The sequence below is a fragment of the Nilaparvata lugens genome, chromosome X, assembly GCF_014356525.2.
Source record: "Nilaparvata lugens isolate BPH chromosome X, ASM1435652v1, whole genome shotgun sequence".
NCBI lineage: Eukaryota > Metazoa > Arthropoda > Insecta > Hemiptera > Delphacidae > Nilaparvata > Nilaparvata lugens.
In genome coordinates this window covers 70,430,276-70,445,703 of record NC_052518.1, presented here as the reverse complement: position 1 = coordinate 70,445,703, position 15,428 = coordinate 70,430,276, and the positions used below count along the sequence as shown (strand labels likewise).

At 36.8% G+C, this 15,428-nt stretch overlaps 1 protein-coding gene across 3 annotated transcripts in view; it reads left to right on the top strand.

Moving 5' to 3' along the window:
* Window positions 1–11,287, top strand: part of LOC120354421 — a 54,657-nt gene extending 43,370 nt beyond the window's left edge. For 2 of the 3 annotated variants that reach the window (XM_039441548.1, XM_039441549.1), the window contains 3 exons: window positions 9,397–9,474; window positions 10,331–10,492; window positions 11,151–11,287. In XM_039441548.1, coding sequence (XP_039297482.1) covers window positions 9,397–9,474; window positions 10,331–10,409 — 157 coding nt within the window. In that variant the 3' untranslated portion in view covers window positions 10,410–10,492; window positions 11,151–11,287. Of the gene's footprint in view, window positions 1–9,396; window positions 9,475–10,330; window positions 10,493–11,150 lie in introns of those variants that run through there. The other variant, XM_039441550.1, reaches the window with a different exon arrangement.
* Window positions 11,288–15,428: the final 4,141 nt, after the last annotated feature.

The window sequence follows — 15,428 nt, the reverse complement described above, 5'->3', positions numbered from 1 at the left end:
GTACTCTATCTCATCCTGATCGTTTTGTTTTTCAGAATCATGCCGAGGGAACGCAGACTACGTGGTATCAATTCCGCAGCAGCTCGCCATCGCATCAGCCTCGATGAGGAGGATATCGACATCACCAGCGTGCTCGAGAGCTCGAAACGTCGAGTTTTCGATATAATTAGGGAACATGCCGCACGCTATGATGGGAATGTAAGTGGTTCATAGTCCTCAACGTTTTGCTGTATAAATTAGTGGTGATGGATGACAAGCAGGTTGGTGACTCTGTCTCATCTCTAATAAATCTACATAGTTACTCCAACATAGCACTAAACGTGCTTGAGAACTATGAAGAGTTTAATGAGCATTTCATGTTAGCTGTGAGAAAAATCCTCTCATCTTTTGAAAATTTCGTAAGACATGGGAGTGGATGGGTGCTAAAGAAAATTGAATCACTGGATGTGAACGTGATTAAATTTAATCCTATATACACATCCAGTTTCATTCAAACACCCCAGTTTTTGAAAAACAAAAAATGTATTATAAATGTGAAAAATCTCTCTGACGAAAAATGCTTTTTATGGTCAGTGCTCGCGTATTTCCATCAGAAGCCAAGGAACTCGGACTTAAGTGTAAAGTATTTGAGCAAGTTTGCTCACACACTTAATACGCGAGGTGTAAATTTCCCGGTGACGACACGCGATATTAAGAAATTTGAAATACTCAATCCGGACATTGCAATTCACGTCATCGCGTATGACAACAAAAAGTTTTTCCCCTTCCGTACAAGCATTTTCCGCACTCGTAAACACCAAATTAATCTTTTAATGCTAAAAGGCGATGCAGGAAAAACTCATTTCTGTTTAGTAAATACCGCGAACGGGAAAAACGGGCTATCTCGTCTTCTCTCCCACCTTTCAAAATCCCACGGTCAAGTACACATTTGTAATTTCTGTTTTCACCGGTTCACATCAGACAAAACTCGAAATGTAGATGGTAAAGCAAATTTGTTGAAACATGTGGAACTTTGTTGCAAGTTTGAATCTCAGCGCGTTTCATATCCTAAACGCGGAGAGACAATTAAATTCAAGAAACTAGGCACGACGTTGAAGAAAAAGTACACCATTTACGCGGATTTAGAAACATACGTTGTTAATATCGATAATGATGATGATGATTCCGATTCTGATGAAATTACTCGTAGTTACACAAAGAAAACGGCGCGACATATTCCCTGCGGGTATTGTTTCGTTGTTATCGATGTTAACGGGGAAATCGCTCACGGACCTGTACTCCATAGATCGAGTAGTTTAGACGAAAAAATCATGGAGAAATTTCTTCAGGAAATTACAGATCTCGGTGACATTTTGTATGAGGATATGAAACGAGAAATTCCGATGCAAGCTTTATCCGAGAGTCAAGAGCGTGAATTTCAAAATTCAGTAAACTGCGGGCTTTGTGCTGAACCGTTTTTAGACAGCGATATTAAATGTCGTCACCACGCGCATGAAACCGGTAATTACTTGTGTGCGGCACATGTTTCTTGTAATTTAACAGCTCGTACTCCGGAGTACATATCGTGTTATTTTCATAATTTCTCCGGTTTTGATTCGCATTTTATTCTAAAATCGCTCGGTAAATGTAAAAAAGAAATTTCCTGCATCGCAAATACGTCAGAGAGATTTTTGACACTTTCAGTAGGCAAAATTAAATTTTTAGATTCCTACAAGTTTATGTCTGAATCCTTGGAAGTATTGGTGCGTAATTTGGTAGAGAGTACAGACATGGAAAAGAAGTTCGAACGATTATTTTCGGTGTTTGATGATCCACCTCGCGAACACAGACAGCTCTTGTTGAAAAAAGGAGTATATCCCTACTCGTACATGAGCTGTCCCGAAAAATTCGCGGAAACATCGCTTCCTCCCATCGAATGTTTTCATAACGACTTAACTGATACACCTCTGTCTCGCGAAGAATATGAGCATGCGCAAAGAGTGTTCTCAACATTCAAGCTGAAAAATCTGGGTGAATATCACGATTTTTATTTATGTTTGGACGTAATGCTATTAGCAGTAGTTTTTGAATCCATGAGGTCTACGCTTTTTAGCTCATACGGCCTCGATGTGACCCATTTTGTTTCCCTCGCGCACTTCACCTGGAATTGCATGCTGAAACACACTAAAGTCGAACTGGAATTACTAACAGATCCGGACATGCATCTTATGTTTGAGGCGGGAATGAGAGGCGGGGTCTCATTTATCGGTAAACGTTATTGTGAGGCGAATAACAAACATCTACCCGAAACATACGATCCTTCAAAACCGTCTAATTATCTGCTTTATATCGATGCAAACAGTTTATACTCGGAAGCTATGAGCCGAAGCTTGCCTGTTGGAAATTTCAAATTCCTCTCAGAGGAAGAAATTTCCAGCCTTGATTTCGCGAATTTGGACAGCAATTCAGAAACCGGGTATATAATAGAATGTGATCTCAAGTACCCCCAAGAGTTACATGATAAGCATGCGAGCTTCCCCCTTGCTCCTCTCCACCAAACCCCGCCGCGCGAATTGCTGTCGAACTACCAAACAAATGAGAACGGTCAAACTGGAACCAAAAAGCTCATGAACACACTTTTCGACCGTGAAAAGTACATTGTTCACTATGTCAATTTAAAGCTCTACCTTCAGCTCGGTTTGAAATTATTGAAAGTGCATCGCGTCATTAGCTTTTCCCAATCTCCCTGGCTGAAAAGCTACATCGACTTCAATATCCGGAATAGACAGAACGCGAAAAATAAATTTGAAATATCCTTCTTTAAGGCCTGTTGCAATCTGATATTTGGTAAGACAATTCAGAGTAGTCGTAAGCAAATGAATGTTAAAATTATCACGGATGAAAAACGGTTAGATAAGTACATTTCAAACCCGCTATGTAAACGCTGGCAAATAATTAGTCCGAACGTGATCGCGGTTTTCTCTCGTAAGTTGGAACTTAAAATGAACAAGCCTGTCTATTCCGGCTTCAGTGTACTGGAGTTGAGTAAATTCCATATGTACGATTTTTTCTATTGTAAATTACAAAAAATTATACCGTGGGATCGTATAGAACTGTGCATGACTGACACCGACAGTTTTCTTCTAAACCTTAAAGTCGAAGATGTGTATCAGTTGATTAGAGAAAATTTGTCCCTTTTCGATACTTCTAACTATCCACCTTCCCACCCTTGCTTTTCCATGGAGAGAAATAAAGTTGTAGGAAAGTTCAAGGATGAGACCGGGTCAAAGCCTGTCCATAGATTTCTCGGACTTAGATCCAAACTTTACTCATATTTAGTTTGTAACGAGAATGAAGAACTTGTAAATAAATGTATAGCAAAGGGTGTACAGAGCGGAGTAAAATGTAGAAAGCTTAATTTTAATTTATATATGAAATCATTGTTTGAACGTAGTGAACATGTAGAAAAATTTAATATGTTAAGATCGTATAATCACACCATGTATCAGGTTGAATGTGCAAAAATCTGTTTGAGCCCTTATGATGATAAGAGGTATATTGCTGAGAATGGTGTTGATACTCTCCCATTCGGACATTATAGAGTGCCCACAACACTCTAACTGATTGGTCAGTATGTCCCATGACAATCATCCAACACCACTGATTTTGATTTGTCTGTTGTAAATATCATGAATATTATTAGATCTAAGTTAGCTTTAGAGCTTCATAGCGTGCCGCGTGTGAACTATCCCACTCGCAAATATGAGTTGAAAAGTGAAAAAGACTTGCTTCAAGCCGATCTCATTGAGATGACAAGTTTATCACGTTTTAATAAGGGTTACAAATATATCTTAGCTGTTATTAATTGTTTTTCAAAATTTGCATATTGTGTACCATTAAAAGACAAGACAAGCCAATCTGTATTTAACGCTCTCGAGCCAATTATTTCTAAAAATAAAGGAGTTAAGCTGTTCCAAACAGATCAAGGAACAGAATTCTTTAATTTAAAAGTTAAAGCATTATTAGATAGATATAGTATTAAACATTATCATGTTTTTACTGATAAGAAAGCCTCCATAGTTGAAAGGTTTAATAGAACACTTAAAGCAAAAATTTATAGATATTTAACTGAACATGGAACCAAAAACTGGTCATCACAACTAGACAGTTTAGTTCGAGATTATAATGCAACAATGCATTCATCCATTAGAATGAAACCTGAAGATGTGAGGAAAAAAGATCGTAATCATGTTTTAATGTCATTGAATTCTGCATTCAATAGACGATATAAATTGAAAAATTCAAAACCGAAATTTAAGCTAGGAGATGTTGTACGAATCTCAAAGAAAAGGGTTCTTTTCGATAAATCTTATAACATAAACTGGAGCGCAGAGTATTTTGTAATTCATTCTATATTTCCTTCTCAACCTGTAACGTATAGCTTGCGAGATCTAAACGGAGAAGTAATTAGTGGTAGGTTTTATGCAGAAGAAATTAAAAAAACACAATTAAATGAATCGGAGAGACAAGTGTATTTGATTGAAAAAATATTAAAACGTGATAAAAAAGGACTGCTAGTGAAATGGATTGGGTTTTCAACGCCTAGTTATATTAGTAAGGATCAACTATTAGATGAAAAATAATCTTTTGTAATCTATTGTAAATATCACATACATTTATTGTAAATAATCTATTGTAAATATCACGTACATTTATTGTAAATAATCTATTGTAAATATCACATACATTTATTGTAAATAATCTATTGTTAATCTATTGCAAATACATTCCATTCAGTGTAAATATATCAAAGATTTGGTGTAAATATAATACGTCTCTATCAAAAAATGCTTCTCAGTTTCATTTTAATCTGAAGTTTTATTTGCTAAGGCTCAAGCGTTCTCGTGAAGAGGGTGCGGGAGAGAGAGGGTGCGGGTGAGAAACTTCTATCAGTGCATTGAAAGGGGAGAGCGCTTGCATCCCGATGTGATAAGCTATGGTGTGTGCTGTCTAGCGCACAACCTCTTCCTCCTTGATAACTTATCAGTTCCTTATCAGATCGCATGCTGTACACGTGACTAACATGATTCCGATAGTAAATTTCGACAATGTTATAAGAGAGAAAGAAATGCCAACATGGTGTAAAAATGGTAAGTTATTACCACATAATGCAAGGATCCTTATAATAGGCTCTTCAGGTTGTGGCAAGACCAATTTACTATTTAATTTAATTTTTTCAAAGAATGGGTTGAGATTTAAAACTATATACTTGCACACGAAGAGCGAGTATCAAGATAAGTACTTGTTTTTGAGAAAAGTCTTTTCAAAAATGAAGGGTATTGAATTTCATATAAACAGCAATTCGGAATCTATAGCTCACCCCAACAAAATTCAACAATTTTCACTTGTCATTTTCGATGACTTCCAACTTAATCACGTGCCTCAAATAAGAGAATATTTTACCATGGGTCGACATCGTAATATTGACACTGCATATTTAATTCAGAGTTATGGGGCCACACAGAAACATTTCACTAGGGACAACGCAAATATGATAATAATCTTCAAGGTAGATTTATTGAGTCTGAAATTAATTCACAGAGATCATGTTGGAGCAGATATTTCTTATAAAGATTTCGTTAAACTTTGTCATACAGTTTGGAATCGTAAACCTCATAACTATTATGACCGAGTGTGGAATTAATAGCGGGAAGTACCGAGATTCGCTCGATACGTTTCTTACCGTTCAGTAGAGATTAATTCTTTGTGCAGTCATGTTGTCATACAGCAGGAAGCTGAATAGAAAGGAGGTTGGTTTAATCGAAAAGATTAAGAAATTGAGAAAAGTAATTAGAGAGAAGCATAAAAGCTTAGTCAATTTTGAAAAGCGATCGGAGGAATATAATAGGAAAACGCTCTCCCCATTGATAGAGCCCATAATTGAACTGGGAAAAAACAAATTCTCACACTCTGATGTAAAACCAAAAAAGGAACAAGTAAAAGAGGAGAGTATGGAAATTGATGATAATGAGGAGGGAGATGAACAGAGTTATGAGAGTTCAGCAGACAATTTTTTAAGCTCGACTAAATTTGAAAACAGTTTACTTGGTTCTAGCAGAAACGACGATGTGCTGTCACAATATCTAAAAACGTTTCATGCGGAAAAACAGAATAATTCAATCAGTTATGGAATTTCATATAATTCTAAAGATGACGTGTATTATATTGGTAATCAGCAAGTAATATTTGTTGACGGTTATATAGATATTAATAATGAAAGATTTCGATTAACACACGGTCTACTTGAGTTATTATTCAGTGCGAGACCAAACTCAAATCTTTATAATCAAAGAGATCTGGATAAGTATAAAAAAATCTTAACACTTACAGGTATACATTTAGATCGAAGAGGCTATGTTAAACGAAATCAGGGAATTAAATCGCAAATGATTCAAAAGTTATTTCCCAGTAAAAAAATTAGTAAAAAGAAGGGTTGGGGTTTATTGAAATTTGCAAAAAATAATTCTCATGATAGAATTTATCAATACTTTGATAATTTTGACGAATTAGTGGAAAGATTAAATTTACTCTATTCCTCAAAAGCTAGTGGGAACAGTGGGCATGATGTGGAAATCGCGAGTATAATTGAAGAGCTAAAAGAAGCAAAATTAATTGTTTAGTGTCACGATGACTCTACATCGATTCGGACGAATTGATACGGGTAGTGCTAGCGGAGCTAGTCTTACGTGTGATATTGACTCGATAACACAGAAGATAATCGAATCGATAAATCAGCAAGGAATCAGCGAAGCTGTGAAATTTTATTTAGATTCGCAAATAACCAAACTCGTTTCGGAAAATACAAAGAATATTGGAGTGAGCATAATTGAAAGAGAACATATTCTAAGCACGTTACAAAATTTCAGTACTAATATCGATAAAGCTATTGGAGAGAGAACTCAAACTCTAGAGAGTGCTTTAGGAGAAGTGAAAACTTTAACAGACAGCTTTTCATCTCAGTTGCTCAGTATTAACAACGATAAAGTTGATAAGGCTTATTTAGATGAAAAATTAAAAGCCGTATCAGATAAAATTAAGAATTTGGAGGTGCTGGACAGAAACTATCTCAATACTAAATTGAAACAACTTAGTACAGAAATTTTTACTAAAGTAAATGAAACACACCCATCGGGAATTGATAAGCAATATTTAGAATCTACTTTGCAGAAATTGATTAGTTCTTCATTAACAAAGGAAGAGTTTGAAAAACGATTATCTGAAATGGCGAGTGCAATAAAAGCTAATATTATGGAGGGTATTGAGCAGTTTATTACAAAAGATGCTATTGCTATTCTGATTAATCAAATTGCAGAAAAGTACGCAACTAAAAATGATATTGGAGATTTTATTAAGAAAAACGAGATGGCAGACGCTGTGAAAAGCATTCGTGACGAAATAGCTGAAGCAATTAAAAATTCGGAAGAGGGTGCTGTCATGAGACTGCAATGTTCGGCCCCATTCATTGACTACCTAAGCTTATTTATCCACAGAATCGCATTAGACATTGTATCAAAATACGCCAAAGTGTCTTTCCATATGAATTGGATTGAGGCAAAGGATCATGGGCTTAACGAACATCAGGTAGTGCAAATTATTACAGAAAAAATGGATTTGGTCAAATATAAAGACTTTATATTGGCGCCGAAAACATAAAATCTTGAGTTGAGTGTGAGAGAGTGAATGTTTCAGTCTAGACGAGTGTGATTGATTGTATAAACACACGTGTGAGAGAGACAAAACCTATAGTTTCAGTCTAGACATTTTTGAGTATATCGATAAATCTTTTAAAGGATGTGAGAGACAAAACCTATAGTTTCAAATTTCAGTCTAGACCACCGTGATTGACATTTTTGAGTATATCGATAAATCTTTTAAAGGTTGAGTGAGACAACACCTATAGTTTCAAATTTCAGTCTAGACCACCGTGATTGACATTTTTGAGCATATCAATAAATCTTGAAAAAGGTTGTGTGAGTGAACTTCAACACCTATAGTTTTCACCCTAGACATTTTTGACTATATCGATAAATCTTGAAAAAGGTTGTGTGAAGTAACTTTAACGACTAAACACTTGTCACATAAATCGATTTTTTCATGTAACGGTTTTCGATGCAGGAGTTATTGGGGTTAGCAAGGGACCTCACAGGGAGCAGAGCAGATGTGAGGCACGCGCGAGCGAATGCACGTGTCACTTTACTCTAAAGAGGTGATATGTCCCATTATAAAACTTATACTAGATTCCTTCCTTTCGTAATGCTGCTGAGAAACGTTTCACTACTACAGTATAGGAACGATCGATCAAAATGGAACTTGATTCTTGTCTCCTTTCCTTTCGGAAAGGGTGCGGGAAAGAGATGTGATGAGTAAAAGAAGAAATGCTGGTTGTGAGAAGCGAGGGGAGCGTATAACATTAGTATAACATTCGGGAAAGAGATAAGGATCAATTGAGCCCATCATCGTAGTATATCATTGGAGCGAAATGGATTCACTTCAATCTGTCAGTATAGCATTAGATGTAGAAATATGAATTCGCTTTAATCTGACACCAAAGGAATTTCTCAAAGTGAGTCTGGCATTAGAGCGAAATGCATTCACTTCAATCTGTCAGTATAGCATTAGATGTAGAAATATGAATTCACTTTAATTTGACACCAAAGGAATTTTTCCCTCTCAAAGAGATTTTTTCCCCACATCTATCATTCACCTCAATCTGTCAGTATAGCATTAGATGTAGAAATATGGATTCACTTTAATTTGACAGTAGAGAGAGGGAATTTTTCCTCCTAAAAGGGAAATTTTTTTTTCCCTCACCTGGAGAGAGAGAGAGAGATATCTTACCCCCCTCACCTCCACTGGACAGGGGGAAGGGGAAATCTATTTTTAGAAAGAGAGAGAAAGATATATCTCCCTCTCTCTCTATCCCCCTCACCTCCACTGGACAGGGGGAAGGGGAAATCTATTTTTAGAAAGAGAGAGAAAGATATATCTCCCTCTCTCTCTATCCCCCTCACCTCCACTGGACAGGGGGAAGGGGAAATCTATTTTTAGAAAGAGAGAGAAAGATATATCTCCCTCTCTCTCTATCCCCCTCACCACCACTGGACAGGGGGAAGGGGAAATCTATTTTTAGAACACCCCCCGCTCTACAGGCGGGGGGAAGGGGAGGAGGGATGGACGAGGGGGGAGAGGGGGGAGGGGGATTTCGAGCAAAAAAGCCCGTCAGTTTTCCCAATCCTTCTCTACTGAATGATAGCGACCAATCACATTTGGTGTACCGTGGTCCATGCCTAGTTCTAGGTGTGTGAATCAGCCTCAATATGTTAAACATTGACTCTTCACACATTTTTACGTTTGCAGGTTGTTGAGCAGCAGCAGTTACCAGAGTTACCAGTTATCAACAACAATGCGCCCGCAGCCACTGACCCTCACAATCAAGTAAGGTAATGATATAACTAGTAGTTCTATGAACAGTAAACCTCACGTACGTTTTCCATACATCCATATAGATCTTTTACTATTATACGGAAATTTATTATTGCGGTGAATGTGCAGTATACCAATACCCTGATAATGAAATAGTAATTGCCCACTAAAAAAGTCTGTTTGTAGGTCAATGAGTCCAGCACTTTCCCAATCCAAAATTAATTTTATCACTCTAATTATTAAATTAATGTTTAATGTTGAATCAACTGAAACTATCCCTACACCCCCCCCCCAAATCATTACACACACACACACACACACACTCTCACCCCCCCAATCATCTCTTTCACACACACAAACACACACACTCTCTCACCTCCCCCCCCCATTAATCTCTCTCACACACAGAAAAACACACACACACTCTCTCATCCATAGATATATAGAAAATATATTGTTGATAATAACTGTAGTAATAATATATAAATTTTAAAAAAGGATAACAAAAAAATTAACAAAATGCAATTGAAACTATGGATGGTAAATCGATTTCAGAACACGTTCACATTGATCCTCATCCAAAGTCGTCAATCAGTTTGATATTATTCTTTTAAATTTGGATATACCGCAGGCCCCGAGCTGACTTATTGGGAGTGGAACATTTGACATGATAACGTGACATAGGTAGGAGATATTCGTATCACAGACTGACCGAATGATTCGTGGAAGGCCAGTATGGTGAAAACGGGCGCCCCTTGTAAAATAGTTGTGGTTATCTTCTGGGTTGAAATGCATTTCATTTTTGTACATGTACATATAAGAACTGTTTTAATAAGAAGCTGATTTTGCAATATTTATCTGTCGCCAGCCCAGGAGAGGAAGGGGAGGTGGAAGAAGAGGAGGGGGTGGTGGAAGGAGAAGAGGAGCAGTTAGAGGCAGAGAAATGAGAGGACCAGAAGGTCAAGCCGTTGTCGAAAGAGGTGGAGTAGGGAATGACCTAGAGTTCTTGCAAGAACCATGGCCCATGGATGTGAGTAGGCTATTTCCTAGTAACAACGAACGGGTAGCCTATGCATGCATATATTTATTGCTGTGTTCTAGTAGTTCGGAGAACAGTAGATCTCGCTACACTCACTAACATCTAAATATTATAAATATAGGATCATAAATATAACAAATAGGCTCTACTCTTTGTTTCTACGAGTTATCTACTCATCTACATATTTATTTTCTCTTCTGAATGTGCCGATCAACCTGATCTTATCAAGTATTGAAAAGTTAAGTAGGTTGGGTTTTTAAAGTAAAATTTCCAAGACTAGTTATGACTGGAATATCTGATATATATGTTATATCTGATTCATATTTTCACACTCATTATTTTAATTTATCAACTTTTTTATGAGTTAACTTTTTCACATGCGCAGTCATCCGGTACACTTTGGTATTCTCGGATCCATTAAGGATTTTGGTTGACTTAATTTTCTTTACGTAGAGTGGAGACTTTCGTTCATCACCTAGATCAAGCATTAGAAAGGCAAAATGTACAAAATCTTGTGGTCCATCTTGCGTAGAATATCAGCTACGGTATTAGGGGAAACAGCTCATTGATATTTATTTTACTTTTTGAATTTCAATTTCAATTATTTCAAGTTGAATTTCATTCGCTTCACCATTTAATATGTTTGCAGCAAGCCGAACATCTGAGCCAGCGGCAAGTTGAATACTTGGCTGCAATTCCCACAAGCGGAGTCCACAAGCGCTCCTACATTACGGAGCCTTGTGGACATTTTGTCATGTGCGGGAGATGTGTGACTGTACATCGGCACTCGGTGAACGAGAATGACGAGCCATCACCAATAGTGTGCCCCGTGTGCAGAAGCACTTTGTCAGGGTACCGACGTGTATATCAATAAAGTTATTTTACCGAGAATGAGTTTGTTTTGCTTAAGTAATCTTTCACCTATGTATTTCAAAGCCGCCAGACGGGTCGCCGTCAACCTGTCTCCCCGACAACTAGTCTCCTCGCTATTTTGATCACAGGCGTCAGTAAATCCCCTGGTAAAATATACCATTGCCGTCAACTAGTCTCCCCGACAGTACCACCCTAGTAGAACGAAGGAGCCTAGTTGTCGGCGACAACTAGGCTCCTCACACGCTCACGACAACTAGTCTCCACGACAGTAAATCCCCTGCTGGATAGGCCTATGAGGGGTCTGGTTGTTGTGATCGTACCCGACAACTAGTCTCCCCGACAGCTAATACCCTATTGAAACCAGCTTGAAGCGGGCGGGGAAGTAGTACAATCACAGATACTGCTGTTGTACACATTCTATGAATTCGATTATTAGAAGAAAAGCTTGTTAGAGTTATCACTTCTATCACTGCAAACATAAAATTCAAAAAATAAACTACTTCTCTTTCCGAATTCAACTGACTTGGAAATGTACCTTATTGAATGTCAAGCAGTTTCAGAATGAGTTTGTACATCTCGCAAGTGATTCCTGCATACATGTATGAATAGAATATAACATAGTCTATATCATCAAGCAAAACTCTGATCTACTGTTCAGTCTTCAACTTATGGCATTCGAAACTTGAGATTGAAACTTTATACTCTTATATTTTTGTTTTTCCTTGTAATGTGAATTGTAGGAATAATTCTACATCGAAAGTGGAATCCATAAAAGGAAAATCCACTAAGTCCATAAAAGTAAATTTTTCTGGAAATCAATTTCTAATTTTTAACATCAATCATAATTTCCTTATAGTGATTTTTCATAAAATAGTTTCGTGCGAGGAGCTTGGTTGTCGGGTTCGGTGACAACAATCAAGCTCCTTGTACGCTAGCGTCAACTAGTCTCCCCGACAGTAAATACCCTACTGGTTCAGAGGGGACTAGTTGACGGGACAGTAGAAGACAACTAAGCTCCTCGGACGCTCACGACAACTAGTCTCACCGTCAGTAAAGCTCCTCTCTCTGGAGCTCAGTTGACGCCGTCAGTAAATCCCCTCGAATGTGGTTTTAAAAGGAGCTTTACTGTCGGGGAGACCAGTTCCCCGCCAGACGCTGACTAAAAATGCCTAAAAACGTATTCCTGAAATATCCTGTTGTGATCCAATCCCACCAAAGTTAATGATGAGTTCAAAATAATAGAGAGAATAATAGTTCATTTGAATGCAAAATGTTTTTTATCTCTCATAGTTTTCCAACTAATACATGAATTTTAGTAAAGTACTCTCACTTTGGGAATATTTCAAGTCTATATTTTCCGTTGATGAACAATATTCAATTGTTAATGTAGTTTTTTGAATATTAACACAGAAAAGAGATATTGATGCAGATTAGTTAGAAATATTGCCATATTGATGCTGATTAATTGATAAAGTGCCAAGTGTATGAGGCATGAATTATGATGTTTTCCAATTTTTCTATGAAGTTGTGAAAGAGGAACTTGTGAGATTCACGAGAATAGTAATTGGTAAGCTTTGTGAAGTTCTGGAGAGCAGTAGGCTTATTTTATTATGTTCTACCATAGAAAAAGGTAACGCTATTGAATTAATTATCATTAGTTTATTTTATGTACAATCGCATCATTGGTCTCTGGTATTATTCACAAAGCGGACATCTCTTTCTAAAAAACACGAAAATATTCTAAGAAATTATAATTATTAAACTAAAATCCCAATTGAATGCTGTAAATCACCCCGAAGACTTCTGCTACTGCAAATATTGACAACAGGGTTATTTAATTGGGATCTTCGTTTAATAATAATTATTTATTTATTTGCATTTGAACAAATGCAACTTCCAGTTTATTTCCATCTGTATTCTATGAAATAGTCTCCATTCATTCAAATTATCATATTCTGAGTATGTAGTTTCCCAATGAATACCAGATAGAATATTGTATATGTTTTAATCTTGTAATACTTCAAATTTCTTCAGAAGAAACAAAACGTGACATTATTTCCAAAAAACGTATACTGAGAAATAAAACAAAAGAAAATCTAATAAGAGCAATGAAAAGATTAGGAATAATTCAAAGCAGATAATTTTATTCATTTTCTAATGCAGCACCGATGATAAACTCTTCAAAATTTTTCCTCAGGCTCCTTATATTCATAAGTGGAAAGTTAATAGTTTCATTTCCTTTTTCTTTTTTGAAATTGACTTTCAAATTTAATCAGAATGATCAATTTCTCACAATATTCAAATAGAAATGCAACTGGCTATAATGAGATACATAAGGTCAGTATCTGTTGGAAAAAACGGGATTGTGTTCCTTGTATGTTATTAGACAAAGCATATATCTTAGGTAATTCATTTTCTAACGCAGCACCGATGATAAATTTATGTAAGGTATGTAGAAGTATGATAAATCAGGCACCAGAATACTGAGTGTAATTCATGGAAACGTAAAATTAAATCATGAAGACAAATATTTTCTTCTTCTTCTTCTTCATGTAAATGTGTACCAAGTTTTTTTGTGATTGGATATGGCATGTAAAATCTAGGGGCGCAGCTCATACATTCAAGCCGGCTCAGCTCAACACATTCTGAGCGCAATCGGTAGAACCGGTTTTTCTATTTCCTTCTCCAGTTTCTCACTCGGCTATCGGTCTGATGGGATTCGATCTTTTGCGACAAAATTCAAAACTTTTATACCAAATGAGATCCGACTATTTGCGACAAACTACAAAACTTTTCGACCTTATAGGATTCGACCATTTGCGACGAACAGCAACATTTTTCTATCAAATGGGATTCGACTGTTTGAGAATCGGTCAGATGGGAAAATCAAATTTTCGACCTTTTGCGACAGTTGATATTTTCGGCCAAATGAGATTACTATTAAAACTTTTCGATCATTTGGGAAAGTTCAAGTTTTAGTGGCATGTCAAATGACCGATTCCCATTTGGCCGAAATTATTATTTTGTCGCAAAAGATCGAAACTTGAAGATTCCCAAATGGTAGAATTGAAACTTGTACTTTCCCAAATGGTCGAATCCCAAATGATCGAAAAGTTTTAATAGTAATCCCATTTGGCCGAAAATCTCAACTGTCGCAAAAGGTCGAAGATTTCATTTTCCCATCTGACCGATTCTCAAACAGTCGAATCCCATTTGATAGAAAAATGTTGTAGTTCGTCGCAAATGATCGAATCTCATCGGCTAGATAGGATTCGACCATATGGGAAAGTATACTTTCGACCTTTTGGGATTCGACTATTTGCGACAAACTTCAAAACTCTTCTACCTAATAGGATTCGACCATTTGCGACGAACTACAACATTTTTCTATCAAATGGGATTCGACTGTTTGAGAATCGGTCAGATGGGAAAATGAAATCTTCGACCTTTTGCGACAGTTGAGATTTTCGGCCAAATGGGATTACTATTAAAACTTTTCGATCATTTGGGATTCGACCATTTGGGAAAGTACAAGTTTCAATTCTACCATTTGGGAATCTTCAATTTTCGATCTTTTGCGACAAAATAATAATTTCGGCCAAATGGGAATCGGTCATTTGGCATGCCACCGATTTATTTAGTATAATGCTAGATTCATTCATGTTCAACTGATTCCTCTTTTTGAATTCAGAAAAATCTGAGCTTCAGGGGGGGGGGTCGTGACCCTTATGTTCTTGAAAAATTTGGTAATCTTGAACATAGAGAACACTATCCATAGCCCAAGTACCAAGCAGATCAGTGAGATTTTCATTTTTGGCCAAACGTATGATGCAATATAAAACGCATAAATAACTTATGCAAAAATGAACACTCTTCCTGCACAGGATTGAGAACAATCCTGAGTGTCATCAAACAAAATAGCCCTCAAACGACACACTCAGAAAAAATGAAAATATTATGAAATTAAGAAAATAATTAGAGCTGAAAATCGGCATTCAAGTGAAACCAAGTTCCACATCAAGACATGTAGAAATAATATTACCGGTACTATTAT